The 19,019-nt window shown below is 35.7% G+C and overlaps 2 protein-coding genes across 2 annotated transcripts; both read left to right on the top strand.

Moving 5' to 3' along the window:
* The first annotated feature begins 1,664 nt into the window (after positions 1–1,664).
* Positions 1,665–3,717, top strand: LOC133881221 (chitinase-like protein 2). Its single transcript, XM_062320161.1, has 3 exons — positions 1,665–2,197; positions 2,375–2,534; positions 2,955–3,717. The coding sequence occupies exons 1-3, from the start codon at positions 1,822–1,824 to the stop codon at positions 3,364–3,366; spliced, it is 948 nt and encodes a 315-aa protein (XP_062176145.1). The 5' UTR covers positions 1,665–1,821; the 3' UTR covers positions 3,367–3,717.
* Positions 3,718–10,808: 7,091 nt separating this feature from the next.
* Positions 10,809–18,450, top strand: LOC133881215 (acetate--CoA ligase CCL3). The gene is made up of 3 exons (XM_062320155.1): positions 10,809–11,233; positions 16,576–17,163; positions 17,317–18,450. The coding sequence occupies exons 1-3, from the start codon at positions 11,015–11,017 to the stop codon at positions 18,208–18,210; spliced, it is 1,701 nt and encodes a 566-aa protein (XP_062176139.1). The 5' UTR covers positions 10,809–11,014; the 3' UTR covers positions 18,211–18,450.
* The last annotated feature ends 569 nt before the right edge of the window (positions 18,451–19,019 follow it).

Genomic DNA, 19,019 nt, shown 5'->3' with positions numbered 1-19,019 from the left:
ACCTTGTCTAAAATTATCGTTTTAGGACTCACATTATATAGAGTCAGCCCTAATTTAGCTTCAACTTGCAGCAATACGATTTTTCATAGTCGATCCGTTTTCGAACCCCGCTTGATCTTACTTTTCTAGGACATTCTCGTACCTTATAAACAAGCATTTTACTAATCTATTCAAAGCATTTTGAAAATATTTTCTTATTATCTTATGCAATTGATTTTCTTGAACGTTACATTTCTCACTCTTTATAAAAATTTCATCATCAAAATTTAAATCTTAAACATGCAAAATTCCAAAGTAAATCACATAAAATATAAGGTCAAGGCATTTGTTGCCTAATCGTTGAAGGTTCGTGGAACGGATGCTCCATGGGCTCTTTTGGGATTTCGTTCAAGCCATTCTCGAGAATTGGTAGTACCTCGTCTTCCAAGTCATCAATTCGAACATTCCAAACTCACCAATTTTTGCTAAGTACTCGCCCCACAAGTCACCAACTAGGCTTTCCTTAAAAGGAAAAGCCTTTTCTTAGTTCTATATCCCACTTCAACTTGAATCTACTAAGTATGACAGATATTTTATTGAAAATCTTGGGAACAACCTCAAAATAGAGGAGGGTATTTGTTTCTCATTAGGTACCCTCAAGACCGTGGTTCCGCCATAAAACTTTAACCAATGTGATGGCTGTTATCTACAACTATTGTTCCTTGCGATCCAAGACTGAATTGGTATCTCTTCCTACGTCAGATTTGCTTGAATTTGTAGCGGTTTGAAATTTCATTAATGAAACTAAATTATGTTTGAGTAAAAATAATTTTAGACTTAGCAGAGAAAGAGTTAAGAAATAAGTTAATAGTGAAGTTAATCTTTTAATTATATAAAAAAATTATACGCTTCTCACATATTAATGACATATAGCAATTTATTATATTGATTTGTAAGAAATTTTTGTCCACATCGCTATTGACTAACTTGAATACTACAATTGTGTTACATAATCTATTTATAGCGGAAAATGTGGTAGCTTGGGTAGGTTAGAAAAGATACTCAAATCCAAGAAATTTGATTACAGACAGCTATGATAAATACCTATAAAATGAAATATATTGAGGTTAAATATATATATATATATATATAGATCCTAGGTATGCAAGAAATACATCAAGGCTAAATAAAAAATATCCTAGATACTCTAACAACAACAATTTGTCTTAGAGAGTAGGTTGAGACAACCGTTAAAAAGAGTTCGGAAAAACTTCACTTACCTCATTCAATGTTTAGGTGTTTTTACAATCATATTCTTAAAATTTACAAATTTATAATGTCAAATTTTCATATTTTAAGATTTTGCAATGTCAGCTCTCCATTATAATTTTTTTTGTTAAATCTTACAAGAGGACGCCAAAATACCTTTATTTTTTATATATAAAAAAATTCAATGAATTGTCTGGCTGACACACGGCCAGCCGTGAGTTGCCGTTGTTTTCTTCTTCTTCTTCTTTTATTTATTTATTTATTTTTTATATATACAAATATAATTTTTAATTATTTAATTAGGATAATCTACATTTTACCTCATAGGCCTGAAGTCTGATTTGGTGCTGCGCAAAGGAAATGATGAAACGGTATCTGGTGAAACTATAGGCCCAAGTTTTTCTTCGCTTGCACTCAAAAGAAGAATAAAAATGAAGCAAAAGACTCTGAAAATCACCTGCTCCTAATAAGTTGATCGTTCCCTTTCTATCATTTTCAGCCACCTCTTTAAGTAACACCCACCCCTTCCATCTCCACCACAAGGCATTCTCGATCTTGTTCGTTCACGCAAAAATGGAGGCAAAATGGAGTGTGCTCCTGGCAATCGCATTGATTTCAGTGCTTGTCAATGGCGACGACCCTCCTGTGAAGCCGGTGGTGAAGATAGTGAAGGGCCAAAAGGTGTGTCAAAAAGGGTGGGAGTGTAAGACCTTCTCCAAGCACTGCTGTAACGAGACAATTTCTGACTACTTTCAGACGTACCAGTTCGAGAACCTCTTCTCTAAGCGTAACACCCCCGTGGCCCATGCGGTGGGCTTCTGGGACTACCGTTCTTTTATCACCGCTGCGGCGGAATACCAACCTGATGGCTTTGGCACTACCGGTGGGAAGTTCAGCGGGATGAAGGAAGTTGCAGCTTTTCTGGGTCATGTTGGCAGCAAAACCTCCTGTGAGTTGATTAAAAAACCCATTTGTTTTGCCTTCTTGGTTTGATCAAATTAATGTATTTGAGGACTAGTTTTCTATTGGGGTTTGATTTCATTGGTCTTAAATGGATCATACGGTTCGATTTTCTAGGGGATTTAATCAAATCTCAATTGTTAAATTTTAATTCCAAATTTTTCAGGCGGATATGGAGTGGCGACTGGGGGACCTCTGGCCTGGGGTTTATGCTACAACAAGGAACTCAGCCCCGACTCCTCTTACTGTGATGAGTACTACAAACTCACTTATCCTTGCGCTCCTGGAGCTGAATACTATGGCCGTGGCGCCCTGCCTATCTATTGGTATGAACCTCTCTGCTCTCATCTTAGAGGCACTGCCATTTTGCAGATCAAAAGTACGAATTTAAACCAGCGTCTTCAAATCGCAAGTAAAGGAGTGCGGGTTTTTAGTGATTTAAAAATTTTCGTTTTTAAATCACTAACGAATTGAAATCGCAAACCAAAACGGACTCTTAGTGTAACCATATCCTAATCAAGTAATAAGTCCTATAGAAGATTTGATTTTGTGTTAAAGAATGAGATATTTTTGCAGAATAGTTCATGTGAATATCCAAGCCATGTATTCTTGAAGGGCATAGAAGAAAAGCTATAGAAATCACAGTACTATCTTAACTGTTGGAATGTATACATATTTATCTCCCCAATACCTATTTCAATACCTGCTTTTGTGAAAACGATTTTGGTTGTCTGTGCTTTCATCAGGAACTACAACTACGGAAAAACAGGGGAAGCCCTGAAGGTGGATTTGTTGAACCATCCAGAATACATAGAACAGAATGCTACCCTGGCCTTCCACGCTGCAATATGGAGGTGGATGACGCCAGTGAAGAAGCATCAACCTTCAGCCCACGATGTCTTTGTTGGCAACTGGAAACCCACCAAGAATGACACATTGTCCAAGCGGGTACCTGGTTTTGGCACCACCATGAATGTGCTTTATGGCGATGGTGTTTGCGGCCAGGGTGATAGTGATTCCATGAACAACATAATCTCCCATTACCAAAACTATCTTGATCTTATGGGTGTTGGCCGAGAAGAGGCAGGGCCTCATGACGTGCTCAGTTGTGCTGAGCAGGTTCCTTTCAACCCATCCTCTTCCTCCTCATCTTCTTGAGCTTTGTTTGGTACAGCATTAATAAGGGAACGAAACTCTACCAATCTGAGAACATATGTAAGTAATGAAGGAAAGGTTGAAACATGAAAGAAGAAGAAAAGATACAGAGACTACTCTATTCAATTTTCGTCCGTGTGAAGATAAACTAGCCTAGACCATCAAGAGTCTAAATTGATATGTGGCTGCATGCCCTTCGTTATTGTTGTGTAAATGTTGAGATATATTTTGTGTACAAATTTCTGTTATCTTGTAACTCTGCAAGGTGGACTTTATGAACCATTTTGTGGTTATGCTTTATTCGTTTCTGCTTATGAAATCTTAATGAACCGTTTTAATCCTCCTTTTTGTTTAGTCAGAAACAAATGCCATTATTTTTTTGGCCAGAATTTCATACTTCTAATCATTCTAGGCCCCCTCCTCCTGCACCTTGGTTGGAATTGGCATCTCAGCAATTAGTTGCTCAAATTGTTAGAGAGCCTATATAGAAACCAGTTGTTCCGGCCACCTACTCAGACGGGTGGGTCTCATATAGGCTATAAAACAATAGTTACCCAAATGCTAAAAAATCCAGACAATAATCTCTCTTTAGCTAACTTTATCAACTAAAAACACTTTTAAAAAGAGGGACTCATCTTGGTAGCCCAGGAGCAATAATGAAGAAAAAAATCATTCTATACTTTCCAAAAAAATTCTTACAAAATTGCTCCCCAAATAATGCGTCACAACTCTATATAATTTTTCAATTCTTAGTACCCTCGATAGGAGGAACATTGGATAATAGTCCCCTGATTTAGTTTCTTATTCAAATATCAGTCTTTTATCATTGTATCTTCATACTTTGGAATTCTTTGCACTTCCTCAAACAGCATCCATATAGAAGCACTGATATACCAAGAATACTCAAAGAAAAATGACTTTGAACCAATAATTTACTAGTGTTGGTTGGTTAATTGGTCACATTTTATGGATGGAGTGGAAGGAATGGGTGTCTCCCGACCGTTAATTGCGTGAGTTTTGAGCAAGCCAGAGACATTAGGCGAAGGGTCATACATCATACATGTCAATGTTTGAATGAATATTCAGGATGTAACGGTTTACCTCGTACGTGTTTCAATTGTGCGAAAAACAATGGAAAGTCTTGAGAGAGAGAGAGAGAGAGAGAGAGAGAATATCTAACGAAAATGTAGTTAAATATTTAATAAAATTGTAGTTAAATCTTTAAAATTATACGTTTTTAAAAATACTTTCTTTTATTTAAAGTTTGAAAAATTGAATTTGATCATGTTTCTAAACCGTTATCTTTTTCAAGCACACCTTTAAATAGGATATTTTTCAAAATTTTATTTTAAAATGCACTTTAAGCCCGTCAAATTGCTTGGCCAAATGCTACAGTATTTTTCACTTTCAATAAGGATTTCGTTGATAACCTCTTATTAGAATTCCTTTTTCTTATGCTATTGACCGTAGAAGTGTAACAATTCCAAAGTACCACAACTTGCCACCATGTTAAGACATATACTAGTCTAAAATGCCATTCAATATGACTTACCAAACAAGTCATTAAGTGATTCAGCTAGGAAGGAAAATGAAAAGAAAAGGCAAAGATATGCTGAGGATTTATTTATTTATTTATTTTTGAGATAAAACTTATAGTATTTCATTTAATAAATAAAAAAGAAACACATTGTTTATTAAGTACAATATCGCAAATGAATACAGGATAATCTTCTATCCAAATTTGCTTCAAAGATTGAGAATTACCACATTAGATAATTTGTGAGCTGTTCCATTAGTTTTCCTTTTTATATGCCCACGGATGATGACTGAAAATTGTTCAAAATAATTTTTGCATCTTCAATAAATTGCTCATACAGACTCCAGCAGCAACAACCTTTCTTCTGCAAAGCATTTGCTATTTCCAACGCATCTTCCTCAATCATGAAATTTTGGAACCCCCAAGTCTCTTCTAAATTTTTCACCCTTTCAAGCAGCTAATGCCACAATACACTCAAATCTCACTCTCACGCATCTACTGGGAGAAACGATTCGGAGGAAGTCACTATCAAAATGATGGAATACAAAGAGTAGTAAGAAGAACCACTCAAAGTCCAAAGAACAATACACTCAAATTTCACTCTCACAGACAAAAAATAGAATATAATACAAAAGAAAAAAAAAATTACTCTCTTAATTCTCTAAGTCCTGGGCCACCTTGTAGCCAACACAAATAGTGAGAACCTACAATATAAAATGCACTCTTTCTTCTTCTCTGCAACTAAAGTTGCTCTCTCCTTTTCTTCCATTTAGTTGCTGCCTCTTTCTCTGTTTCTCTTTCTTTTTTGAAGTTGTTGGCTTGCTTTAATAAATATAGATCGAATTGGCCAAAGCTTATAATATGTGCTAGTCTGTCAAGTGCTTCATGGTGAAGTAAAATCTCAAAACTTAACTTTTTTTTTTTTTTTTTTTTTTTGAGCAATTACAAACAAAAGGGAGGTGAATCTCAAAACTTAATTAGGAAGTAAACTTCACCGAGAAATAAAACAAGGAGAGACCAAATGTGTGGCTAAGTGCACAAGCAGCAGTTTCCTTAATGTGTGAAAAATGAATGAAATTTAAGGAATCAGATTCCTTTGTTGTAGTACATGAAGGAGTATTCACACATCCTACTCAGATTCTTAGAGAGGCTTTGACTTAGGTTAGGGCCAGGACTTCAGGCGGTACAATGCACCGGAGCAAATGGAACCCGCCTCTTCCATTGATCTGCCTCCAGTTCTGTGGCAACCTCCACCCCTCGAAAGATTAAAATAAATTGGGATGCTGCTGTCAATAAAAAGATGGCTCGACTAAGAATCGGTGTAGTAGCATGAGACATCAACGGATGTATCATGGCAGCCAAAAGCACTACCAAAAAAATTGATGTGGAATCCGATGTTGCAAAAGCAATAGTGGCCTTACATGCTATGATCCTCATTAAGAGGATATGCTTTCATGATGTAATTTTGAAGGGGTATACATTGCAAATTATGAAGGAGATCAACTCTAAAAGCCCTACATAAAGTAGGATTGGTCACTTTGTGGAGAGAATCGAACGAGAACTGGGCTTATTGCGCTCTTTTATGATTGTACATGTTAGGAGGGCAGCCAAGTCAACACCTTATAGTTTAGCTCGAGGAGCTGCCACCCATGGCATAGAGAGGTTTTGGTTGGAAGCAATATCACCAAGCATCTAAGACATTGAAATTAGGGAAATTGGAAAATGATTTTTGCACAATTTTGACACAATTAAGACACATTAGTGAGACTCATGCATGTGGGTCTTACCATGCATAGGTCCTACCAATGTGTCTTGGTTGTATAAAAGTTGTGCAACTAACACATCATAAGAAAATTTGGAATGTGTTATTCCTACATTACATTACCCTGCATCAAGACACATTGGGTGTGAGACGTACATGGCTACATGCATGGATCTCACACCCTATGTGTCTTGGTGTAGAATTGATGTAAGGTAATGTGATGTAGAAAAATCATTTCCCAAGAAATTTATGTCCTTATCATTTGATCCTAAGATCTTTTATTTTGGAGTTAAATAAGAAGATAATTTGTTTTTCTTTTTTTTTAAAAAAAAAAAATTACAGAATTTCGGACTAGTTAGACTATACCTTAATCTTTTGACACATGATACATTGTCACCTCAAGACACAACTTTTTATCATCTTTGTCCAAGTGGCAACATTTTTTTTTTTTAAATAAAAAACAAAATCCTAAAATTAGCTAAGGAACTACTTTACTACACGAATAAAGTGATCAAGAGCCGTATCTTTAAGTGAAAAAGTCTTTTGGTGACAATAAAACCATATCTCTAATTTTTTTTTTAGTAGAAGCAAAATACTACTTGACTACAAACACTACAACATCACTCATAAATTTGAGTTTGAATTCTTTAATTGATTCAAAGTACTGAACCAGGTAAGTGAAGCATGGAAGATTCTAACGCCGAAATTTATTTAGAATTCCAAGGTTGTCTATCTATAAAATAATGTTATTCCAACGCCTATGTACATCCAATGGCTATCTCTATATTTTTGGTCGGATGCGGCTCACATTTTTCTTTTGCTTTGCATTCCAATGTTACGTTTGTTTCCATACAAAATATTTTTTAGTATTTAGCTTATGTAAAAAATGAGCGATAATAAAAAAAAAAAGTCAACAACTCCCGAATATGGTTCGTGGAAGTCCGGTGGATGTTCTGCCGCGGTCCGACGAAAGTCCAGTTATAATTCAAGGATTTGAGACGGAGCAGTTTAAGGTCGAAAATAGTAAAAACTAAATAACTGTACTGACTTGAGATTTTTACCGATGCCACCTGCCATCTACAGAAGATTTTGACACCATACTTTCTTTCTTTCATATTTCATGCATACGAGTTCATTAATAACTACTGAGCTTTTATCGCCATTTGTCATGTAACGCGGTTAATGGGTTACAATTAGTGTTATTGTTCATTTAATGTATGGTGCTTAATTCTGGCTTAATTAACTCCTTATTTGGCTAAAAAATATTTAGTTAGTGAATTTATTTTTTACTTTTTATTTAATCTATCCACTTTTCTAAAGCATTTATTCCGGCTTAATATTTTATCTATCTACTTTCATTATTTTATTTTAAATATTATTTTTTTTATCTACTTGTACTGCTCCCGAAGAGGAAAAAGAATAATTTTTTTTTAATTAATTTAACTTGTGCATTGTTGAGCTATAGTGCTCAACATTTGATTTATAAGCACAGTAACAACTAGTCAAAATTGTTAGTTGAATTTAAAGCTTTTTATTATTATTATTATTATTATTATTGTTACAAGGATAGCTAAAAGCTCAATGTGAATGCTCTATACCTAATAGCTCACCACTTTCAAGTCTTAATGGAAAAGTACATATATTCATCTCAAACTATCACTCAATTGTCAATGTAAACTATCAATTGTGTTATGGTGCGTTTGAGAATTGAATTTTTTGAACTTAGAATAGAATTCTGATTCATTGTGCGAATTTTGAAGTTTGACTTTGTGAGAAAAAATTTGAAAAAGTTAAATAAAATATAATTTATTTTTGAAAAAAGTAGAGATGAATAGAGAAGAATTCTGATACAACTTTGTTGGCAAACAGACCACATCCCCTTTCAAACTACCAAAAATTATCAATGTCCTCCCTAAGACCAACAAAAAGATAAAAATGATCATAATTTTTTTTAATAAGACAAAAAAGTCTTCGTAAATTTGAAAAAAAAAAAAACTAAAAAATTATTTTAAAAAAATAAAAAAGAAAAAAAATTAAAAAACCAAAAATAACGATTTTTTTATTAAAAAAAATGAAAAAATAACAGAAAATTATAAAAAACAAATTATTTTTTTTTAACAAAAAAGCTCAAACGAAAAAAGAAAAGAAAAACCAGTTTTTAATTATTATTATTTTGGTATAAATTTTTGTTATTATTATTTTTTTTTTAATAATTTTTGAAGCTTTTATTTTATTTTAATAATTTTATAATGATATTTTTGTCATTAAGGAAAAATTGACAGTTGGAGAGAATATTAACAATAAACTGATAGTTTGAGGGGGTTATATGTACTTTTTTCGAGCCCTAATCATGCTTTCCATGCTTTATTTATTTTAGAGGATATATTGGATGGGATATTCTTTCTTCAAGAGCTAATATAGGCAGATTCGTGGTTTCTGAAGATGTAAATTCTTGGTTTTGTCCTTTTTGCCGTGGTCATCTTGAGACTCTGAGCCATATTTTCTTAAACTGTGATTTGGCTTAAGTATTTTTGGAGTTTTTCTTCTTGGTCTCTTCACATTTCTTCTTTTTCTTCCAAGCATATCTCTGAGTGGATTTTGGCTATTATTTATCCTATTAGTAGGCTTGGTATTCCTATTGCTGATTGTAGGAAGTTTCAACTTTTTGCTATAACTGTGTTGGATCTCATTTGGTTGTCGCGTAATAAGCTTATTCACGAAGCTATACAGCCTAATCGAGCTACTGTTCTACAACTTCTTAAGTTCACCTTGGACTCTCATTACTTGGCATGGAAGGCTCTTGAACTTCCTTCTCTTTGGACTCCGCCTTGTTCTAGGTTTCTCAAAGGCAATTTTAATGTAGCAATCCGAGACAATTTTGCAGTAGCAGTTGCTATTATTAGTAATTCTGATGGTGAAATCATCTTAACAGCTACTCAAAAGCTATCTATAACTGATGCTCTCGTAGGGAAAGCTTCTGCTGCTCTTCTCACTTCTCGGCTGACAACTTCTGTAGGTTTTGGGAATTTTCTGCTTGAAGGAAATACTCTTCTGGTGATTCTTGCTGTGAATCAGCATCATCTTTTTTCTTCTTGGCATTTTGCTCCTTATATTTCGGATATTAGATTAGAACTTTCTATCTTTCAAAGCTGGAATGCTTTGAAAGTTTCTAGATGTGTCAATTTTCGTGCACATGTATTAATTAAATAGGCCGCTACCCACCTAGTGTTTGGTAGCATTCTCACAGGTTCTCTCATTCTCTCTTCCACCAGGATTAAGAATGGGAAGGACCCTTCTTTGTAACCTTTTTCCTATTCAATTAGAAAAAAAGAAAAAAAGAAAAAAAGGTATCTATAAGAGGTGTTATATTATAATATAGGTTTTTACTTTTTACCTTATATAGATTTAAAGGTTGTATAGGACTTAATGTCCAAAATGCCTTAGTCTGCATAATTTTATAAATTGACATAAATTTTTATGTGTTATTTTATTTAATGATAATTTTTATTATAACGCCTAAAAATAAACATTTGAAAATACGTGTAACCCTCGTCATTTTATAAAGTGGGTAATAAACTCTTGATAACTATTTGATAGCAAGTTGACGATTACTCTCTCAAGTATTTCCTTTCCACGTCAAAGCCCAAGAGATTTCATGATTATCCTGTTTGAAATATTAATTAAATAATTAAATATACTTATTTTTATCTGTCTAAGATTTTAAGAAGTTATTCTTACATCACATTCTTCAAAAGAACAATTATGCCCTCACTATTATACTAATCAGGGAGAACCCTCTCCTTATTTTAATCTTGTAAAAAGCTAAGAATTCACTATATATTGGGCGATTTATTTGGTCCATTTTTTATAGAATAATGATTCAATGCTAATTAAATATATAATTTTTTACTATCTTATTTATGTGGTAAGGTGGTCTCTCACTACTTTTTAAGTTTTTTTATTTTTTAAAAATAAATTAAGGTGAAAGACCACCTTACCACATAAACAAGATAGTGAAAAATTATATATTTAGATGGTCGTCGATCATTAATTTTTTTTTTTTTATAATAGTTCTTAGATTTTTCTTGCTCCATTTTAATTGACGTAACGTAATCTTGTCCTCTCCTTTCCCTATTCCTTTTCCATTGTATCTGTTCAGGAGGGAAATAAAAAAAAGAAAGAAGCCCCCTGGCACTAGCGCGCCTGTGAGCGATCCATAGCCGTCGGATCACTCACTTACACAGTCTCCTAGGCGTCTATATAAACTCCGAACTCCAGTCTGCAACAACTTGGAAAGTACGACGAGACACAGAGGGGGAGAGAGAGAGAGAGAGAGAGAGAGAGAGAGAGAGATGGTGTTGGTGGGGAGAGACATAGACGATCTGCCGAAAAATGCGGCGAACCATACGGCTTTGACGCCGCTGTGGCTTCTGGATAGGGCGGCTGTGGTGCACCCAACCAGAGCATCGGTGGTCCACGGATCTCGGCGCTACACGTGGCGGGAGACGTACCAGCGTTGCCGTCGATTGGCCTCCGCTCTCTCCAACCACTCCATCGGCCTGGGCTGCACGGTAACTCTCGTCTTCTTATTCTCTCATCGCTTCCTGTTTGGTTCCCGGGAAAATGAACTAAAAGAAAGGAAAAGAAAATAAGAGAAGATAGGAGAAAACGAGATGGTTGCTCTAATTTTCCTGTTGCTTTGATTTTTCAAGAAATGAAAAAGTCAAAGGATTTGAGTTGAACAACAAAAATATATTCGATTTTGGAAATTTTTCCATAATAGCTCTTTGGCTGAATTTTTTCCATTAATAAGTTAGCTTAACTGAATAACTGTGTATTAAATTTTGCTTTTTCCAGATTAGCTTGATTTAGCTTTTGTTTACTTACTGAATTAGGAGGTTAATTGTTTTGGTAGATATTTATTTGAGCTTCTTCTTCTTCTTCTTTTTTTTTTTTTTTTTAATTTTTTAATTTTTATATTGAAGTCGTATGCACGATAGGACGCGAAGTTCGTCACTGAAAAGTTCTGTAAATCTAATGCTGGACAATAAAATTTTGTCTTTTCTTATTTAGAATAGAGACCTACGTGGCACTGCCATACTGTTTATCTATAATATTTGATACGTGGGTGCTTATGCGGTTCTCGCATGGGCCTCACCTCAGTGGGGTCAACGTAAATCAACGGTTTGGATCGCTTATATTATAGAAACTGTAGCCACATGTACTGTAGTCATGTGGTGGAGGTGGTCCCCAGTTACGGGATTGAAATTGTGTGATGTTTGGCGTGTGACAACTGGACTGGTACATCACATGGAAGTAATGCTATGCTTTTTTTTTTTCTTTTTTTTTCTTTTTTTTCTTTTTTTTTCTCTTATTTATTTATTTTATTTTATTTTGTAAAGATGATGCGACTTTTAAAATTATCATTGGCTTTAGAATGAACCATTATTGAATTTTGATTCAATGATAATTTTAAAAATTACATCAATTTTTAGAAGATAAAAAATGCACAAAAATGATTCCTAGTATGTGATGGAGGTCGAAAAAGTTTGTATCATACTATCATGGTCATGGATCCATGATCTCATTGAAGGATTAGGACTTTGGAGTATATGGAACAACATGGCGGAGTCAGGGGCCAAAAGAGGCAAATCACCCCCCAGCCGCCACTAATATGTGTGATCAATTTTTTTTTTTAATATTTTAAATCAATTTTGTAATGCTTCAAATCAATTTTTTGAACCATATTTTTTAATTTTGGCTCATGTGAACCAAAATCTTAGTTTTGAACAACATCTCACAATGGGTAATGGATCTATGTAATAGACGAGGTCAGCCAACAGTAAGTAACCAAGTTGAAGCCAGTAGGCCGAGGATATAAAAGCTCCTTCCTCTCACTAAGAGCTAGGCCCTTTTGGTGAGATGTATTGGATTCGGTTTGTGTTCTTGACTAAAAACCTCTTGCTCTCTCAACCTGATTGTGTGGATTTATCCCCTTCCCCTTATTCCCCAAAAAAAGTAACCAAGTTGAATGGATCATGTTAGTGCTTTATTATTTTTAGAGTTGTGTAGAGAGTTTGAGTGTGCACCATATTAGAGCACTAGCAATAGACATCCAACCATTTTCTTTAAATTTAAGGAACAAAAGTATTTTTTGCTTCTTTATACAAATTTGAGAAATGATTTTTCTACATCACATTATCCTACATCAAGACACATAGGGTGTGAGACCTATGCATGTGTGTCCTATATACATGGGTCCCACACTCAATGTGTCTTGATGTAAGATTGATGTAGGAATAACACATCCCTACAAATTTACCCCACAATAGATTCTCTTAATCTTTCCCTATACCATTAAATTATTATTTTTTTACTTTACTTTTACTTTTTTATTCATTTCTTTTCTCTTTTCTTTTTCTCACCCTTTCTCTTTGTGTCGTCGTCTCCGAGGTATACTGGTACCTACACCAGTACTGTTCTGTTTTTACATTGATGATTTTAGGTTGACAATGGCATTAAATTTTTGCACTGATGATTTCTGGTTGACAACGGCTTCAAATTTTTGCACTAATGATTTATGGTTAACAAAGGCCTCAGATTTTTGCACTGATGATTTTTTATTTCCATTGCAAGACGATGAAGAACGTGAGAGAGATTTGAGGGGGGGGGGGGGGGGGGGGGGGGGGGTCAAATCTCTGTTTTTTGCCTCAAATCTCTGATTATGAGAGAGATGATTTTTTAGAGATATCAAATTTTTGCTGCAAATCTCTCTGAGTCTCCTCCTCTCTCTTGCGGTGCAGAAGGGTGATGAGGGGTGTGGCTGTGTGGATCAGCAATGGGAAGGTGAAAACGTGAGAGATTTGGAAAGAGTGAAGGTGAAGAAGGTTGAAGAAGGTGAAGAGATTTGAGGCTTTGGGAGCTTTGGAAGGGGGGGTATAGTTTTTCTTGAAAAGAAAAGTGAAGAACTGATATGCGGGAGAGGAGAGAGTACAATTTTCCTCAAGACCTTGAGGGGCTCATTACTGGTGTAGGGAATGCATAGGGTGTTTGTTGCAAGTGAGTTTTTGTGATTTTTTTTTTTTTTAGATTTTTCCTGTATATAGAAAAGGGAATGAGCTATTGGGTGTCGGCTACTAGAGCTCTTAGAATTCCATGTTGTTTTGTGGATTGCTTGACATTTTTCCCACGTTGCACCTGGGATTTTTGCATCAGTTTTTACAGCTTTACAGTCCCTCAAGATTTTGGGTTGTATTTATGGGGTCCATTTTGGACAAAGTTTATTGTTTCAGAGGGAATAATCACTATGAGACTCTTTTAATTGCTGTTCTTCGTTATCTGTATTCCATAACAGAGTCCCTAAGATTCTCTGGACATGCCTACTTCTTGCCGTTTACATGTTTTGCACAAGCATGAGTGTTTTAAATGATATTGGACTCGATTTTGTTCATATAAATATATGCATAGATAGTGGGAAACAGGTGTTTCGGTAGTCCTGAGCCTATACAGATGTTTTGGTAGGTCTCTAGGGTGTTATGATTAATTAGGAAATCCTAGATTTTTTTCATATAAATATATGCAAAGAAAGTGGGAAATAGGTGTTTCGGTAGTCCTGAGCCTATCAGGTTTTTGGTAGGTCCCAAGGGTGTTATGATTAATTATGAAATCCTTAAATTAGACCCCTTGGAAATAGTCACCTCTCCACCACCAGTTATACTTGCTCTGAATGTGCATGTGTTGAGAAAAGTAGTTTGAAAAAAGTGGAATGTGACATCGTTCAGAGCACAAGGAATACTGAAAAGAAACAATGAAGATGGTGATATGTAAGAAATTATTTAAAATACATTCCCTCATTATTTTTGTTGGTTGGGACTAATCTTGCTTAAAGACATTGCATACATGTCTATGAATTGTTGAGGTGCATCATAAGTAGTGAAAGAAAACAACAATGAATTACGATCTTAAGTCTCCTATATGGTTTAAGTACAATCTTAATCATGTTTATATAAGCTATTGGGCGCTACCCATTGCAAGCCGGTTTTCAAGGAGAAGGATCCTTTCCAATTCATTTGAAATGGATTTATAGTCAGAATTTAAAGTTGATGTATCTAACGGTGTATTAATTTCACATTATTTAAATTTTTTAAAAGACGTGCCAACATTGACGTCATCTACATCGTTAGATACACCAACTTTAAAATGGAGAGGATCTTATTTCGGTTTTTAAGGGTCAATTCTACTTGAGGCTTGAATCATTTTATCAGAGCCACAACCATGTCGAGTATGAGGTCGAACGTAGCTTATCGTTTATGAGATTGAATGGGTTGCGGTTTTGTAGTCGAGTTACGGAGTAGGCGATCTATAGGCTGGATTAAAATATCTTGGTACTATGTGTGGGTATGGTGTTAGGTCAATTAATACTGATAGGTGAGTGGTATCCATTCTCATACTCAGACGAGCTGTGTTTGATTCCATACTCGACATAGTGGTGGCTCTGATACCAAATGATTCAAGCCTTAGGAATAACTCATCCTTGAAAACCGGCTTGCAAAGAGAGAATGCCCAACAACTTATATACAAATGGTTAAGATTGTACTTAAGCCATGTGGGACACTTAGGATCAAAACAATAGTGATATGTAACAAAATATTTAAGATACATGCCCCTCAATGTCTTTGAGGGTCTCTGTTGTTTGATACTAACCTTACTTAAACATGTGGCTTTGCATGCTTGTCTCTGAATTGCTGAGCTTATTGCTTCCTGCATTTGCTTTGGGCGCTCCCCATTGCAAGCCGGTTTTCAAGGAGAAAGATCTTCTCCAATTCATTTGAAATGGATTTATGGTCAGAATTTAAAGTTGATGTATCTAACGATATATTAATTCCACATTATTTTAATTTTTTAGAAGACTTGCCAATATTGATGTCATCTACACCGTTCGATACACCAACTTACTTTAAAATAGAGATGATCTTATTTCGGTCTTTAAGGGTGAATTCTACTTGAGGCTTGAATCATTTTATCATAGCCACAACCATGTTGAGTATGAGGCCGAACGCAGCTTATCGTTTCTGAGATTGAATGGGTTGCGGTTTTGTAGTCAAATCACGGTGTAGGCGATCTATAGGCTGGATTAAATTATCTTGGTACTATGTGTGGGTATAATGTTGGGTCAATTAATACTGATAGGTGAGTGGTATCCATTCTCATACTCAGACGAGCTGTGTTTGATTCCATACTCGACGTAGTGGTGGCTCTGATACCAAATGATTCAAGCCTTAGGTATAACTCATCTTTGAAAACCGGCTTGCAAAGAGAGAATGCCCAACAACTTATATACAAATGGTTAAAATTGTATTTAAGCCATGTAGAACACTTAGGATCAAAACAATAGTGATATGTAACAAAATATTTAAGATACTTGTCCCTCAATGTCTTTGAGGGTCTCTGTTGTTTGACACTAATCTTACTTAAACATGTGGCTTTGCATGCTTGTCTCTGAATTGCTGAGCTTATTGCTTCCTGCATTTGCTTTCCTGTCCATATACTCTTGTTTCTGCAAAACTGCTTGTTGTTGGGACTGCTTTAAGTTCTTTTTTGGTTGCTTACCTGCCCATCATGGTCTACCTAGGAATTTTGGGATCACTAATTATGTTGATAGTTTTCATTTTATTAACATTCTGAATTACATTTTTGGATCCTTATCACTGTATCCATTTAAAGAGCACATAACAACCTAGAGGAAACCATTTTACATGAATGGCGTGACATATGTTCTGAAACTTTAAGGGTTCTGTTCCCACCCCATTCCGCCTCTTAGTTGGATTTCATCCATTGCCTTTATTTTCTGTTCTTTATGGTGTATCATAGCTAGTATGCTTGTTCATTTATTCTTTCTGATATTTGCTAATAGGTAGCAGTTATTGCACCAAATATCCCCGCTATCTATGAAGCTCATTTTGGGGTTCCAATGGCTGGAGCTGTTCTAAATGCTGTGAATATTCGCCTAAATGCATCAACCATTGCTTTCCTTCTTGGTCATTCATCAGCTTCAGCTGTGATGGTGGATCAAGAGTTTTTTGATTTAGCAGAGGAAGCTTTGAAAATCATGGCTGAGAAAAGCAGAAGTTATAAGCCTCCACTTTTAGTTGTCATAGGTGATGAAAGTTGTGATCCTCATACACTCAAATATGCTTTGGGGAAAGGGGCCATAGAATATGAGAAATTCCTGGAAACTGGTGACCCTGAGTTTGCTTGGAAACCACCAGAGGATGAGTGGCAGAGCATTGCTTTGGGTTATACATCTGGTACTACAGCTAGTCCTAAGGGGGTGGTGTTGCATCACCGAGGGGCATATCTTATGGCTTTGAGTAATCCTATTATCTGGGCGATGAATGAAGGAGCTATATACCTGTGGACTCTACCCATGTTCCATTGCAATGGTTGGTGTTTCACTTGGACTCTTGCAGCTCTTTGCGGTACAAGCATTTGCCTTCGCCAGGTAAATCTACCGGTTTGATATTTGCCCAACATATTTAGTTGAGTGTCTGAAAGAAATTATGCAATCTTTCATTATGTAAATTTAACCTTTAATACCTAGCCTGTTGATTTTAATAGATTTTCATGCTCCTTCATAGTCATTTTTGTGCTACAGGTTACAGCTAAGACGGTCTATTCAGCCATAGCCAACCATGGTGTGACTCACTTTTGTGCAGCACCTGTGGTGCTCAACGCCATAGTTAATGCACCACCTGAAGAGACTATCCTTCCCCTCCCTCGTGTTGTTCATGTAATGACAGCTGGTGCAGCCCCACCTCCTTCTGTTCTCTTGGGAATGTCTCAAAAAGGGTTCCGTATCACCCACACTTATGGTCTCTCAGAAACCTATGGCCCCTCCACTGTATGTGCATGGAAGCCTGAGTGGGACTCACTGCCACCCGAAACCCAAGCCCGTCTCAATGCACGCCAAGGCGTTCGGTATGTTGGTTTGGAAGGCCTAGATGTTGTCAACCCTCAAACCATGCAACCTGTACCTGCTGATGGAACTTCCATTGGGGAGATAGTATTTCGTGGTAATTTGGTGATGAAGGGCTACTTAAAGAACCCAAAAGCAAATGAGGAGACTTTTGCAAATGGGTGGTATCATTCAGGAGATCTTGCTGTAAAGCACCCAGATGGATATATAGAAATAAAGGATAGGTCGAAAGACATCATCATATCTGGAGGTGAGAACATCAGTAGCGTTGAGGTTGAAAATATTCTATACTTGCACCCAGCAATTTTGGAGGCATCAGTGGTGGCGAGGCCAGACCCGCGATGGGGCGAGTCTCCTTGTGCTTTTGTGACCTTAAAGCCCGGCCTTGATAAGTCTGATGAGCATCGTTTGACAGAAGATATATTGAAGTTCTGCAAATCTAAGATGCCTACTTATTGGGTCCCAAAATCAGTGGTGTTTGGACCATTGCCAAAGACAGCTACTGGTAAGGTGCAGAAGCATTTGCTGAGGGCCAAGGCGAAAGAGATGTTCCATGTCACGAGTAAGCTGTAACTGTATGATGGTGACTGAGAAAAGAGGGAAAGAAAAAGAAAAAAAAAATTAATTATGAAAAAAGACTGCTTCTCAGTGCTTAAGATGTTTTGTTGGTCTCTTTAGAAGGGGGCTTGTTTTCGATGAGTACTTTGAAATAAAGCTATAGGCTATATAAGCATTATTGTATCTCTTGTAATGAAACTTGGATCACATAATTTGAACCAATATTTTCTAATATACTCGATCTCTTCCCATTGACTTGGTGATATAAAGCTGGAGATAGACGTGATATCTATCTGTAGCTGAAAATTCATCTGTTGATTTGCACAAAAGGAAAATAAAATCATATTGTCCACATGCTGCTGCCTGCTTCCCTGACCCATGATGGATTTGTGTCGAGCCAATTAAATATGATCATGACAAACAAAGTATAACAGGTGCCAGGTGCCGTGTTAAACAACAATTACCCTGTTTTAATTAGGTCTTCTTTTATTTTTTTTTATTTTTTTTTGTCAAAATAGATCTTTTATTTAACAGAAAGATTGAGTTGTGGCATATATCAATTGGGAGAAGGAAATTTAGTTATAACGTAAAAAGATGATAGGATTGGTGGTTTGGTTTACCGGCTACATTCAATTTTTATTTTATTTTTAAAAAAAAACATAGATCAAACTAAGTCGGTCCATTTTAAATGGACATATTAAAATAAAGCATCGTCAATATTATCTAAATTTAATATTTTTCTAAAAGTTAATATAAATAATAATTTATCTTTGAAAAAATCAACTTGCATATGAGTGCAAAGATGAATAATTCTAAAAGTTCTT

This window comes from Alnus glutinosa, chromosome 1 (genome assembly GCF_958979055.1).
Source record: "Alnus glutinosa chromosome 1, dhAlnGlut1.1, whole genome shotgun sequence".
NCBI lineage: Eukaryota > Viridiplantae > Streptophyta > Magnoliopsida > Fagales > Betulaceae > Alnus > Alnus glutinosa.
The sequence above is the reverse complement of the archived record's forward strand: the minus strand, read 5'-3'. Positions and strand labels throughout refer to the sequence as shown.